The sequence below is a fragment of the Podarcis liolepis genome, assembly GCF_965112155.1.
Source record: "Podarcis liolepis genome assembly, chromosome: 5".
Classification (NCBI taxonomy): Eukaryota; Metazoa; Chordata; class Lepidosauria; order Squamata; family Lacertidae; genus Podarcis; species Podarcis liolepis.
Window position 1 is genome coordinate 46,098,637 of NC_139556.1, and position 14,575 is coordinate 46,113,211.

The 14,575-nt window shown below is 39.5% G+C and overlaps 1 protein-coding gene across 2 annotated transcripts in view; it reads right to left on the reverse strand.

Annotated features, from left to right (window-relative positions):
- Positions 1 to 14,575, reverse strand: part of DOCK1 (dedicator of cytokinesis 1) — a 365,804-nt gene that overhangs the window by 132,802 nt on the left and 218,427 nt on the right. For both annotated transcript variants that reach the window (XM_083506102.1, XM_083506101.1), the window contains exons 28-29: positions 13,175 to 13,276; positions 5,691 to 5,785 (exon numbers count right to left, since the gene is read on the reverse strand). In XM_083506102.1, the coding sequence (XP_083362228.1) occupies positions 5,691 to 5,785; positions 13,175 to 13,276 (197 nt within the window). The remainder of the gene's footprint in view (positions 1 to 5,690; positions 5,786 to 13,174; positions 13,277 to 14,575) is intronic.

The following is a 14,575-nucleotide window of genomic DNA, read 5'->3' on the forward strand; positions in this document are numbered from 1 at the left end:
GGGGACATGTTTAATTAACAGTGAGAATAATATGAAAATCCTAAAAATAAGCTCCAGGGAAGCATCTTTTTAATAAATGGGTTTATGACATTTGGGTGCATATTTAAGAGCAGAGCACACACATTCCTGCATCTTTCTGCTGTTTGTAGCAACAGAGTAGTCTATACTATACTCTTGACATCAAGACTAGAATGAAATGTGATGTTGAACAGAGATTTGCCACTGAAAACAACAATAAAATCAATAACCATTTTGCATGGGAGTTCAGTTTCTGGCCTCCACGCATCGGCAGAGAACGTATAAGCATGCCCCACCCCCGTTCTGCCCTTTTTATGAGTTTTTTTTACATACCACTTTACATTTACTTTATATTTACATTTATATGTTGCTGCCATCATTTTTGTATTTTTTTTTTAATGTTGACATTTTTGAATTTGGTATATTATGCTTAATGATTTATAAGCCTTCCAGGATGCAGTAAACATTATATGATACTTAAGAATTTGTAACCTTCTCCCCAGATTAATTTGCACTGCTGTGTCAGCTCTCAGTCACGACGGAACCAATCTTGGCCAACTCACCAACTTAATCGAGAGGAGGAAGAAAGAGGTTGGCGGGGGGAACTCAACTGCAACTGACAAAGCAGTATTTTTATTTCTTAAAATGGATAGGAACTGGAACCTAGCTTGAAAAGGTAAATAACTATTTCTCAAAGGGCTCTTATTTATTGACAGAAAAATTATGTTATACGTAATGTACAGCAAACACAGTCTACAAATATTCCATCACGTTAAAAGCCATTGTAATTTGGCTTTGACTTATTCATCAATAGAAACACACTAGGTGACAGAAATCAAAACAGGAATTGTACAATACAGTAGACTATATACTTTTTACTTCAGCATTAAACAGATTGTGACAATGTTTCTAAATAATGCTGTTGCACATGGTTGAAGCTGCTCTTGTTTGATGTTGATGTGTAGACAACAGACCCTACGGGTTGAATATCACTAAATCATTGCACAAACAAAATGATAACTGATTGAGCAAGAAAATCTGTCCCCTCTCTTCTCCATATATATCCCCAGCAGTGTCCCCAAATCTTTCCTGGATGGTTGGTGTGTGTGTGTGTTCTGGGGCACATGTGGGTAGGAAAGAGAGTGAAAGTTCTGTTCAAGCATTGTTGATCTATTTTGATTGTATCTGTAAAATCTTTTAACTGAATACTAAAATGAAGAAGAAGAAGAAGAAGAAGAAGAAGAAGAAGAAGAAGAAGAAGAAGAAGAGGAGGAGGAGGAGGAGGAGGAGGAGGAGGAGGAGGAGGAGGAGGAGGAGGAGGAGGAATTTAACAGGCAGGAGAACACCAATAGGAAATTTGGGAGTGCGTGATGACTCAAGACAAAATGTTCTGGACAATTATGCAGAGAACTTCATCCAAGAATGCATTGGCAGAGACTGTTCCTTTTAATCATGATGATAAATGTTTTGCTTTATTCGGTCAACCACCACCAAATAAACATTTCTAGAGCATATTGGTAGCAATCAACCAGGACAAAAATCTAGTGGAAATCAATTACATCCTCTAACGTAATTCCTTGATGAATAAATTTTTTAAGCCAGCTGATGTTAATTCGATTTTGCAAGCACTGTGCATACAGAAGTCATGTACAGAGAAAGCAGAGTCTGAAGGCTGAAGTCCTATGCACACTTACATGAATATGATGTGCCATCAAAACTTAATATATAAAAGCAAAGAATTAGTGTTGTAAGGGGCACAGAAGATATACAGAAGATGCTTACTTATCGCTGTGGTGGTTGGGAATTACATTGAGAATTTGAAAAGCATATAATGCTCAAAATCTGCGGGTCACTAACAAAGTACTGATAAGGGGAAGAGGGGCTACATTGTACGGCACGCTTGTTCTGAATTCTGTATACAAGTGACTCCCTACTTAAGAAGGAGTTATGTTTTGGGGAGCCCCCCCCCCACATAAAGGAAATTGCATAAAGTGGGGAGCACCCGTTAAATGCCCTCTCTCTCTTCGATCCATACCAAAATGACTGTTCCAAAAATATCCACAACTAGAACTGAAGCTCTGGGGCCAGCAGGAGGCTAAAGGACATGTGGGAAAGTGGCTTCTGCTGTGCTACCCCGCACTTCAGCTGTTAGGTGAGGCGGCTGAGCAGCGTAAACTAAGCCCTTGTGTGCCTCTGGTCTTTGGGGGGGGGGGCTTCCATTATCACCAACATCCTCTTTGGGCTCTGGGGAGGGTCTTCTTCTGAGCCCTGAGGACTCTCCAGCTCTCTCCCGCCATTTCCAGGTTTGAATTGAATTGTTTAATTATTTCCCGGTGCTGCACATATACATGGTCACGCATGAGCCCGCCACTCCAAAAAACCTATCGGCCAGATTTTACTAACATGGTACACAAGCAGCACAGAGTTTTCAGCTAGCACAACAGGGCTTCCTCCCTTGATGCATGCCCATGCCTCCCCGAAATCCAATATAGAAGGTCAGAAGAATCCTCCAAACAGCACATGGCAGGGAGGAGGAGGACAGGAGGTATCATTCTGTCTAGCAAGCAGCAATTTTTGCTCTGGCAGAACAAACGTATTAGTGAGACAGTGAATTCCACCCTGTAGTTTTAAGTCATTAAGCAGCACTTCCCGTTTCAGTGACTTCATACATTTCAAAGATTATACTGTATTCCATAAATACTTATTGAGCACTGATATGTCAAGCACTGTGGATATATTGTATTCTGTTTTAAAGAGAGAAGTAGTATATGTCTGTGAAAGTCTCATAAGCAAAAAGAAAATGAAATGTGACCCCCCCTTAAATGGATTAGAGCCCCATTTACTTTTGACAACATGAAACTCTTTCAGTTTCAATGCACATTTAAAAATGAATGTAAATACTGACATTTCACAGTGGAACAAAAGGTTTAAGCTATGACTGAATAATGTTTTTATATTTTTGCTTTGTCATTAAGCAGGTAATGGAAGGGGCAAACAACAACAGTTATTTGGTGGACATATTATTTGTTGAGATGCTTCTGCTAAGAGTTAGTGATTAATATGATTAAAGGGGACAAAGGTAGCATTTTATACAGAATGATACAGCATATGAAGTAAGTTGCCCAATGATGCTCCCAAACATTTTAATTAAGAACTCACCCAACTGACTTTTGTCTTGGGGTCCTTCTTCCTGAACAAAGCTACCATGCATTCATATACATCTTTCAATGTTATGCGGTGTTGTATTTATCTATATTCAGTACCAGCAATCTACTAACTAAGCATTCTGACTTGGAGTATTCTCCCTGCCCTTGATTTCCTCATTAGCGTTGTTGAAATCCTTCATTAAATGTTATTAAATCAGAATGTCTTGCTCCAATAAAAAAAAAACCAACCACCTAATTTCCCTCAATTAGTAAAAATGTTGCTAACTTCCTGAAACATGGATCAACAATTAAAAATGCTTGATTTTTAAATGGCAACTTCCTGGCTACACAGTTTTCCTACTAGCATCACAGAGCACACACTAATATGTACAAAGGGGGGGAATTCATTTTCCTTGTGGCCAAGCAGATGACAGTTACTGTGGGCAACTAAGATTTATCGTTAATGGCATTTGGGGGGAAAGAAACATGTTGTATTCCTCATCAGCTTTCTACATGAGTACAACAAGGCATTGACAAGAACTCCTGTCCAGTCTAGCCTCAGAGCTGTTTCTCACTGCCTTTGAAAGACACAAATACACTCTTGGGAGTCGCACCCTTGTCTTGTGCCAAGAAAACAATCTTCAAATGACAACTGTAACATGCACAACTGTGTCAGGTGGAACTCATGCTCCCTCCGGAGTTTTGCTCACTTTCTTCCTCTTTAAACCACAGCCTTGTCTTTCATGACTAATGTGACAACGCTGCCCAGAGTCTCCCTCAAAAGAAAAAATGGACAGGTGATAGGCTAACATCTTCATAAACTGCTGTGGGATAACAAATGTAAATTCTGTCAAAGCTTTCTCAGCCACTTACATGAATAAATGCAGTAAAAATGCTAAAGCAAACAGAACTCTGAAGAGCCTCTACATTAAAATCCCAAAAAGTATAATCCCATGCATGGCAACATGCAAATATACTTCATCAATTTTTAATGAAAATTGAGGGCCACGTCACGTGAAATAGCTACTCAAAAGTACACTACCATACACAAGCTTTTGGCCAAACCTCCAAATGTACATATATATTTTTAAAGATGTCTGTCAATAACAAATAAACATAGAATTCAAATATGCCTGCTTTCATTTTAATTAAGTTCTATGGCACAATAAACTTAATTTGAGAGAAGCTTTTGTATCTTCTCTGCCAAGGCACCATAGTTTAAATATTTTGGCACAGCTGCAGCTGAACTCTATGGCAGAAATAAAAACACACATAAAAAGGATTTCAAGTGCAATAATCTTATATCTGAGGAAGGCACTCCAAAAGCAAAACTTTGATACAAGCACCTATTGTGTGTTGAATACACCACTCAGGCAGTTTGGCTTGAGAACCTGCAAAAAATGTGGAAGTGAGAGGAGCAGAGGGCAAGGGGGGATAATCTTCCCATCATATTTTTAAGCCCCATTTCACAGAACTTTTCCAGGTAGCTAGTAACAAAAGAAGCACTCAATAGGCTTTAATAAGAGGTTTTCATGTACTCATTTAGAATGAAGGTTAAACGGCACTTAGAAAATACAAACAGTTCAGTAGCACTAGGGCAGATCTGATTAAATCCAGTGGTGGTCAAGGGTATTAGGGGAATGGTAGTATGTCTGGTGGGGGGACGGGACACTATGCTCCTTCTGGAAAAGTTTGTTCACCTTTGATCCCGACCCTGGACTCACCTTTCACCGGTGGGCTCCTATAAATGACTTTGACTGGCTGGCTAAAACAGGTGAGGGTAATGGAATTCTAAACAGACATCCCCACTAAATTTATTGCAACAGTACAAATACATCCATTTTACAAGAAACAGGTTTCATGGTTTAAAGAGAAAACACACAAAGACCTTGTGGCGTTTGCCCTCCTAGCTGTGTGACATCATACTGGGTTCATAAGGATAGGGTTAACTAATTGTAAAATGACTAACCTATAGGAACCCAAGGGGAGGAGTTAGAGTTGTTAAGAAGTCAGTCTGGGGTTAGAGAAAAGAGAAAGAGGGTAAGTCTGTGGGTTGGGCTAGTCTGATGTGAGAGAGTGAGAGAATCGGTTAAGAGGAGTCAGTCAAACAGTTGAGATAATCAGTCAGAAGGCATTAGGAAGGTATAGGCAGGTAAAGAAAGTAAGGTTAAGAAACTGACAAGAAAATTATCTGAGAAACCATAAACTTGTTAATGCTTATAAAATAAACTTGTTTATTTGGTTTGATTTTAACAACTGTCTGGGATCAATAGACCGTCAAACATCCGGGGACCCGTGTGATCACCACAGACCTGTACCTGAATGTTCACTCCCTTGACTTGTGGCACAACAGAGAATCAATGGTTTGTTGAGAAAACATTAAACAAACTGAAAAATACACATTGGAAAAGGGAAAATGAAACTTAATAGACTGAGAGCATGCAGATACAAACACTGCACATCAACACACATCAGTATTGAAATAGTAATTTCAGGCAATGTTCAGTGAATTTCATTTGTACTTACTTATTCTGCATCATGTTCATGATAACCCAGTCAGAGGGATAGACGTTCTTCCCAATGAGATTCTTGAACATGATAAATGTCTCCATCAAGAAGTCCTGAAAGAATAAGGAAAACATATGAAGAAGAATGTGTGTGTGTGTGTGTGTGTGTGTGTGTGTGTGTGTGTGTGTTTGATGGAAGCTGGCTGAAGAAAAAGTCACTAGATTAATGACCAGATTTCAAAAATTAGGGACAAATATGGCAAAACTAACCAGCTCTAACCAATGCAATAAATTACTGTGATAAATGATTTACTGTAATAAACAATAATTAATTACTTGATTACACAATATGATACTGCTGAACATAATTAACTTGCTGGATTGATGACCAGATTACAGAATTATTTCTTGCCGGACAAATACAGCAGAACTAGCCAGCTCTGGCCAATGCCATACCAAGAGCAGACTGTTGTGCAGCAAAGTTGTATCGCAGGAATTTATTGCAAAATCACAACAGCAAAAGCGATATAGACTGAAAAGAAAAAAATACAACCATGCAATGTGTAATGGATGCCTTGGATTAATATTTAAGGAATGGTGGAAAATATGAAGAGCTAAAGTGCAGCTGATGTAACGGATTTGTTTTAATTTGCCAAGATTTTTAATGTTATGTTGCAACATATTAGCTTCTGACCCAACAGGAGTTTGTCATACATATAAGAGGCCAAAAGCTTCAGTAGATGGGGGCAGAGGGGGTGGGTCCACACACACATATACATTGATTTTGAATCAAATCCCTAAATTCAAAGAGTGACTATTGTGCAGTCACCACTGTCATGACTCACACCCAAGACATTGGTGAAAAACAGTATTTTGACAAGAATAGAATGACCTTGCATTGCAGACTTAGAATTTGTGATTGACAGTGGTTAACATGTGTTGTTTGCGTTACATAAGGGAAATGTTTTATTCTAGGCACATACTTAACAAGCTCAGTAAATGTGTCCTCACTTTAAATGATCAAACTGCATACTTTACTACTCTTCCTCCCCTGTATCTTGGTAAAAGCTTAACATTTCCTTTTCTAGATCAGCCTAAATAGTTTGCTGAGTGAATTATCATAGAGTCTTGCTTTCATTTAGATGCATGTTTTTCTTCTGAATAAAACGGTTTGCTTCCTTGCTACCTTGCTTCATAACTTAATAATCGAGACTTCAGTAGGATTTATGCTTATGTGAATGGGGGCAGATCTGGACCTACATAGTTAACTCTGAATATTTTATGGTTGCAGATGCTTGCTCTCTTAAAGTAGATTTCATTTCATACTTTATTAGTTGTACAGAGTACTTCTGCTGTTGGATTTTCATATTTTTTTTCTGCTGCGTGCAAGATGTATTTCCATATACTTTGCAGATTAACGTGAATATTTTACTAATCATGAAGTTGAAGGAACAGATTTTGGTATTGATTTGCTGATTCAGCGACACATGCTTAATCTGTTTGCATTTATGCTTAAATGCTCTCAGATTATAATCAGAAAAAACAAGTTTAATAGCACTTTCATTCCATCAGGATGCATCAGACAGAGCTCCTGCATTCTCCCTAACAGGTTCCATTATAACTGGTAATTGGAAAAAATTACCGGTATATACTTTAAAGGAAGTGGTGCCTGGGTTTGCTGTTTTTTTCTTCCTTCCTCATTCCCTTTTCCTTTTGTGCCATGTCTCTTCGGCTGTAAGCCAATAGGCAGTCCTGTCTTGTTTTTATTTATCTTACATAAGCCACAGTGGGTGCCTTTTTAGCTCATAAGCAGGATAAAATTGCTTATATATTTATATAATTATGTTTTCCTTATTTTAAGAATAGGAATGCTGGTACCTGTTCTCCCACTGCACCTGCCCTGTGAAGCTCACTGGGCACAGATGTCAATCACCTTTCTGCCTTCCCTCAATTCTTGAAATAACCAAAAGGATGGGGAAATAATAATAATAATAAATAATTTTAATAATGTTAATATTTATACACCACCCATCTGGGGTAAATAATTTAAATGAAGGCAGGGTGCTCCTTTCACTGGTACTACTGCTGGTTTTTAATTTCCGGTCTACTTTCTCCCAAGGGAAATCCAGCCAGGCTGCGTCAGGGGGGAAAAGGTGAACATTTAATCTTCCATCTTTTCTCACTGCCCACAAAAGAGGGAAAATACTGACTGGAGTATGCTAGGGTGAAAAAAAACCTCTCGTTTAGTTTAACTATTCTGACATATTTATCATTTTCTTTTGAGAGGATTTCCAAAGAAGACCAAGTGCTCAGATTGGCAAAAACAAGTTTTGTTTTTGTTTTAAAAAAGCTTGGATTGTTTGGGAACATTGGAAGATTCTGGGTAGATAAAAGAAAGCAATTCTTTGCGCAGCGCCTAGTTAAACTATGGAACTTGTTCCTTCAGGAAGCATTGAGGGCCACCAACTTGGATGGCTATAAAAGAGGATTAGAGAAATTCGCAGAGGACAAGGCTATCAATGGCCGCAATGACTATGTGCTGCCGGTACAATTTGCCTCTGAATACCAGTTGTTGGGAATCGCAGGTGGGCATAGTGCTGCTGTGCTCATGTCCTGCTTGTGAGCTTCCCACAGGCATGTGAGAACAGGATGCTGGGCTGGATGGGCCTGGTCCAGCAGGATCATCTTTAAGCTGCATAAAGGTAAAGGGACCCCTGACCATTAGGTCCAGTCGTGGCCGACTCTGGGGTTGCAGCGCTCATCTCGCCTTATTGGCCGAGGGAGCCGGCGTACAGCTCCCGGGTCATGTGGCCAGCATGACTAAGCCGCTTCTGTCGAACCAGAGCAGCGCATGGAAACGCCGTTTACCTTCCCGCCGGAGCGGTACCTATTTATCTACTTGCACTTTGACGTGCTTTCGAACTGCTAGGTTGACAGGAGCAGGGAGCAACGGGAGCTCACCCTGTTGTGGGGATTCGAACCGCCGACCTTCTGATTGGCAAGTCCTAGGCTCTGTGGTTTAACCCACAGCACCACCCGCGTCCCAATCTTAAGCTGCATACAATGCATGCAACGTTTAAAAATACCACTCTCACAACAAAATAGTAACACCAACGACAGATACAGCAGATTAGAAACAGCTGAATACAAAAGGGGTAATTCCATTAAAATCCCTCCATCTGGCAGATCAAATGCCTGCCAGGCAGGAATAACAAAGACTGCACAGCATACAAGGTAGATGAGCCTTGCCTGCTTCAGCATGTCCTTTTTATTTATTTAAAAATTTACACCTTGCCTCATCCACAGCTACTCAAGATAGCTCCTAAAGAAACCAAAACAGCATTATCTAATCCAAAACACCTGATCTAATACCCTAATTATACCAGTAATAATGTTACAGCACAGTCAGTGCAGAATGACAATATATTAGAGAGAGTGTAAAAAAAAAAGAGTGAGGTTCAGAGCATATTTGGAAAGGCATTCAGCTACTCCTCTTTTAATGGAGTTTGTTGATGCTGTGACACAGAAAAGCAGCATGATTAATATTATAAACTATTACTCCATCCTGCCTATCAATTTACAGTTCTGTGCAACAGGAAAGAATATACTCCCCCTCATCCTTCCATCAGGCTCTCAAATGTTTTACACACCATGTAACATGGGCTTTTCCAGCTTAAAGTGTTTTGTTTATTTACTTATTGTTATCTACAGGCTGGCCTATAAGAAAGGCTCTCAGGGCAACATTACAGGATAAAAACAAATCAAGTTAAAAACCCAATTATAATAACATGAACAATATATTAAAATATGATGCCGCAAAACACAAACAGTGGAAAAATAAAACAATGTCTAAAACAGATTTAAAAAGCTCCAGGGATGTAAAAGGCCTGGACACCAAATACTCATTTAAGTGGGTGTGGAGGTCAAGCACAGCAGGGGTTCCTCTGTGCCTCTATGGACAAAAATGGATCAAAGAAGAGCAGCCAAACCTGAACCTCGTTCTTTGGGGGAATTGCCATCCCATCCAGGACAGGTTGGACTCCCCTCACATGAACTGACAAGCTATGTGTTAATAATCATTCTACCTTATCTGGACTAAGCATGTCATCTGGGTTTGGTGAGAAGGCCACTTTTTGATGCAACTGCTTCCTGGAATCAGTGTGTGATGGCCTGGGACTCGGGCTCGGAACCAGAGGAGACGCAATCTGCACCGGATCCTTTGCCTCAGGCATCATCTGAACCAAGTCTGGGGCCTGATCCTGAAGAGTCTCAGTCTATACAGGTTCCCCTGCAACAAACACCAGCTGGGCCGAGTCAGGGGCCTGAGCCTACCCTGGCTCCAGATGCGGGGATTACCTCGTTGCCTTCAGCTGCACCATCACTTACAGCCGCTCCACTACCGGTTTGGTCAGGGGAGGCTGAGGCAGCCCCTGGGTCTAGTGATGATACTGAAAACTACAGAGGGATCCAGGAAAGTTAAAAGGATGACACTTTGCCTGCCGCTGTCTCAGCAGAAGTTATCCCATGGTAAGACCAAGGCAGTTTCTGTATCAAAAGCAGGCCCCAAACCTGATAGAAATGGGTTTACAAAATCAGTTTCGGCCATGAGGATTTACAGCTGGCTGCCCATCACTCATTCACAGCCTGTCCCAAAGAAGGAACACTAGCCATTGTCCAATAGTTGTTGAAACTGTCAGGTGCACTGTAGGTATTTTCCCCCAGGAGTGGTCATTAACTTGAGAAAGAGCAAACATATGTGCTAGGCTGCAGAAAGAATTTAGCTCCATTTACGCCACTAGTGGTAGTCTTCAGGATAAAATGGAGTTTACAAAACGAAAGAAAAAGAGGCCAAATGAAGCCAAAAGATCAACTGCTTTATAGCAGAAAGTAGCAATGAAAGTAATTTCCACATTTCCCAATAGTATTGGGGTCAGGGTAACAGACTTCCAAAGCAATACTTAAACAGACACAATGGGCAATTAAACTCTTAAAATGAAAGTACAAGCTTGACCCTGACTGAATGGGATCTACATAGCGAATTCTTTTCAGGCTCAGAAACGGCAGAATATGTTCCTATAACAATTCATGTGAGCAACTAAAGCTAAAAATCCTAAGTATAATCAGAGGGCATAAATCTCACTGAATCCAAGAGGACTTAATGTAAATATGCTTAGAAGTGGGCTGTAAAAGTCTCACAATTATTGCCAAAATCAGGGGTACCAATCTGGGACCCCCTAATCGTTGTGGACTGCAACTACCACATTCCTGAGCGTTGTCCATACTAGCCCAGGCTGATGGCAGTCAGAGTCCAACAACATCTGAAATGCAGCATCTTGGCTACCCTGGCCTGATCTAAGGAAATGGCAGGAGAAAGAATATACAGTTCAGGTTGTCTCATATCTCAAAAGAATTGTAGAGCTTGGGAAAATGCAAAAAAAGTGGCAACCAAAATTTTCAAGAAATTGGTGCACTCAGATAATCCTGAAATAAAAGGAAGCTAGCACTGTATTGTGAAATAAGCATTCATAAATAAAATAATCACTTTCTTTTTCATGTGTCCAGGAGGTACAAAGGGATAGAGGCCATGAGCAGTGTCAAAGCAACAGTGCACCACTCTAACTGAAGCAATGGTTGTAACAACTGTTTTGAAAAATAATTTTTTTCCATTCGAAAGAAGATAACTTGTTTTTCGTATCAGTACTCAAAGCTCTTCAATAGTTGCCATTTTGTTTCTCAGCACAATGAAGTGCTGGCTTTCATCTATAAGTCATAAACAGCCTGGACTAGCATTCTGAAGTTCTTACTGTCACACAAAGCTGCTCATTTGCTAGGAACTTCAGGTGAGATCCTAGTTCAGAGACCCCTACCTTCAGAGGCTAGTTCAACGGCTTCGAAGGCCTTCTCTTAGGTCCTTCCTAAGTTTTTCCAGCTATCTTTTAGATACCAGGTGCACAACGTTTTGTTCTCTCAAGCCCTTGGCAGTATATAGTTATGGTACTGCTTTCACTGATAATTTCTACGTAAGCCACATGGAGATGTGACTGGTGGAAAGGCAAGGAATGAATCTTTAAAATAAATATTTTAATTAATTTATTCATTTAACAAAAAATATTTCTCTTGATTGTAAGCTGCTTACATAGAATGGTAAGGACAAACTACTTTCACTGTCATTAAAAACACACACCCTAAATTTAGACAGTTGATTTATTTCCAAAGCCTCAGAAATATAATTTGAAGCATAGTTGGATTCTAGACTGGTTTTTTACTTTTTGCATGGGTTTGATAATATAGGTAAATGTGTGTGTTTACATTCACAGGTTGAATATGAAGCTGTCTTTGCAGAATTAGCCCTATTATTCAAAAACCCTTACTACTGACACATGCTTACAAAATATTATTAAAATGGCACTAAGTCTGATTTGCTGTAGCTGAAATAGCCAGCCCAAAAAGGCACCACTACAGAAATGATAGCTAACTATAGTTCATTAACACAGAAAGAAACCACCATGGTTTAATTGATTTAACTGCAGGATTATGCTAAGAAAATGGTTCTTTATTCTTCTCCTATTATATATATGCTCAAGCAAATGGATACAATTGGAGAATATCTGAATCACATCTGCAATAAACTGAGAAATCTTATGTCTGTTCTTTGCCTCCACAATGTTGTCAGAAGATTCAATTCTCACTCAAACTCTTTAAAATGCTGTACCACAGAATCCAACTCCCCTAGGTAACAGAATTTGTAATCTAACACAGTTGATCAGACTTCAGGTCATCCGCTAATTAATGGATCTCAGCCAACAAGTTTGGTTGTTACTTTGCAGCATGCATTTGCCATATGGCAATGATAGTTCCAGGTCATTAGAGAGGTATCTACTTAGCTATAAATTCCCTTCTATTATGCTCTAATTAAGTTGTACTATGCACTCAGAAAGAAAGATTATAAAGAACCTTGAAGAATTTCACTCATTACGGGCATTAACAATAAAACATATATTTAAACCTAGCATATGAAGTTATATTGCTTAAAATGGCAGATGCACAAATAAAAACGAATTTAACTAAACAAAGTAAATAAATCTGGCATATAATAGCAGCTTAAAACAAGGTAGGATGATTCCAGTTGAAAAACATTAGAAGAGAAAGTTCAAGGGAAAACCCAGAGAATAACTACTGAAGCTTATAGGTTGGTTTAAGGTTAGGTCTAGGATTCAGCTGAATAAAATCTTGGTTTCCCACCACAACACCAATTCCTTAAGCCATGTTTTCAAATTCTGATTTTCCTTGAGTATCAGTTGTTTCATCATTTAATATCAAGGCAATGAAACAATATTTGCTCTTCACTCAGGAGGTAAGCAATGCTTCATCGATTTTTATGTCAGGTCATGAGGCACCCATAATTTTTTTATATAAGCTTTATAACTTTCTTTGTCAAATAGCAACAAAAACCAAACATCAATGCAGGAAGAAGGGGGAAACAAAGTTTCAGGCTGAACTTACAACAACATCCGATCTCATCTTCCCAAAGGTCTTGATTAAATGGGCATAATGATAGTCTTCCATTTGTCTTAAAATAGCTGTCATGCTTGCAACAAAGTTTCCCTGTAAAAGAAGAAAGACAATCAGTTAAATAAGTAAATATGCAACACAAGACGCAGCTGGACTCCGGAAACTCCTGTAGGCATGTTGCAAAAAGTACAAGTCAGAATATTTTAAAGAAATTCCTTAATATAACCCAAAACTCATTCTCCCATGAAACCATTGGATCCTATAAACTCAAAAGAGAATCCTGGAGTTCAGAAGGCTCTCCAGAACAGCATTTGCTATGCAGGAAGGTACATATGCAAAAGAGAGTCTGAGACCGGCACCCCCAAACTTGGCCCTCCAGATGTTTTGGGACTACAACTCCCATCATCCCTAGCTAACAGGACCAGTGGTCAGGGATGATGGGAATTGTAGTCCCAAAAATCTGGAGGGCCGAGTTTGGGGATGCCTGGTCTGAGAACATCCAAAACTTTCCTTCCTCACACAACTGGAAGTGACTTCAGCTCATGCAAAAGCTCCATTAGATCCAGACAAATCAATCCAAAAGCATGCATATTTTGTTCCTAATTAGATACAGCATAAAATTCAAAAAAGTACTTTCTACCTTCACTACAAAGTGTTACCAGAAAATTACCAAAACAATGACGGCTCACATAATCTCACTGTCAAATAAGGGCAATAAAATGATTCTTATAAGAAGTATCCTTTGAGATGTCTATCATTTTTCATGATATATTTCTATGCAAGGTCACAGGGTTTATAAAACTCACAATCATTGTAATGTCATGCATAGCAAACATATTGGATTTGGATTTGATATCCCGCCTTTCACTCCCCTTCAGGAGTCTCAAAGCGGCTAACATTCTCCTTTCCCTTCCTCCCCCACAACAAACACTCTGTGAGGTGAGTGGGGCTGAGATACTTCACAGAAGTGTGACTGGCCCAAGGTCACCCAGCAGCTGCATGTGGAGGAGCGGAGACACGAACCCGGTTTCCCAGATTACGTGACTACCGCTCTTAACCACTACACCACACTGGCTCTCCACACATATGAGATGATATTGATCCACACATATGAGATGAAACCAAAACACACTAGTTTCTTCCTGTGCTCGGTGCCTCATTACACTTAAAACAACCAAATAGCTGATACAACTACAGCATTTTCTAAAACTACTCTTTTAAGGTACAACCTCATGACAGTGGAATTGTTTGCTACTGACTACACTCGGAAGTTATAGGTACAGTTGTGATTTGCAAACTCATGGCCTCAATGGCTAATTATCTACATTTATTTCTGTTTCTGGTTAACAGCTTTGATCATATGCATATGCTAGCCTAATTCTGTTTGTTTAG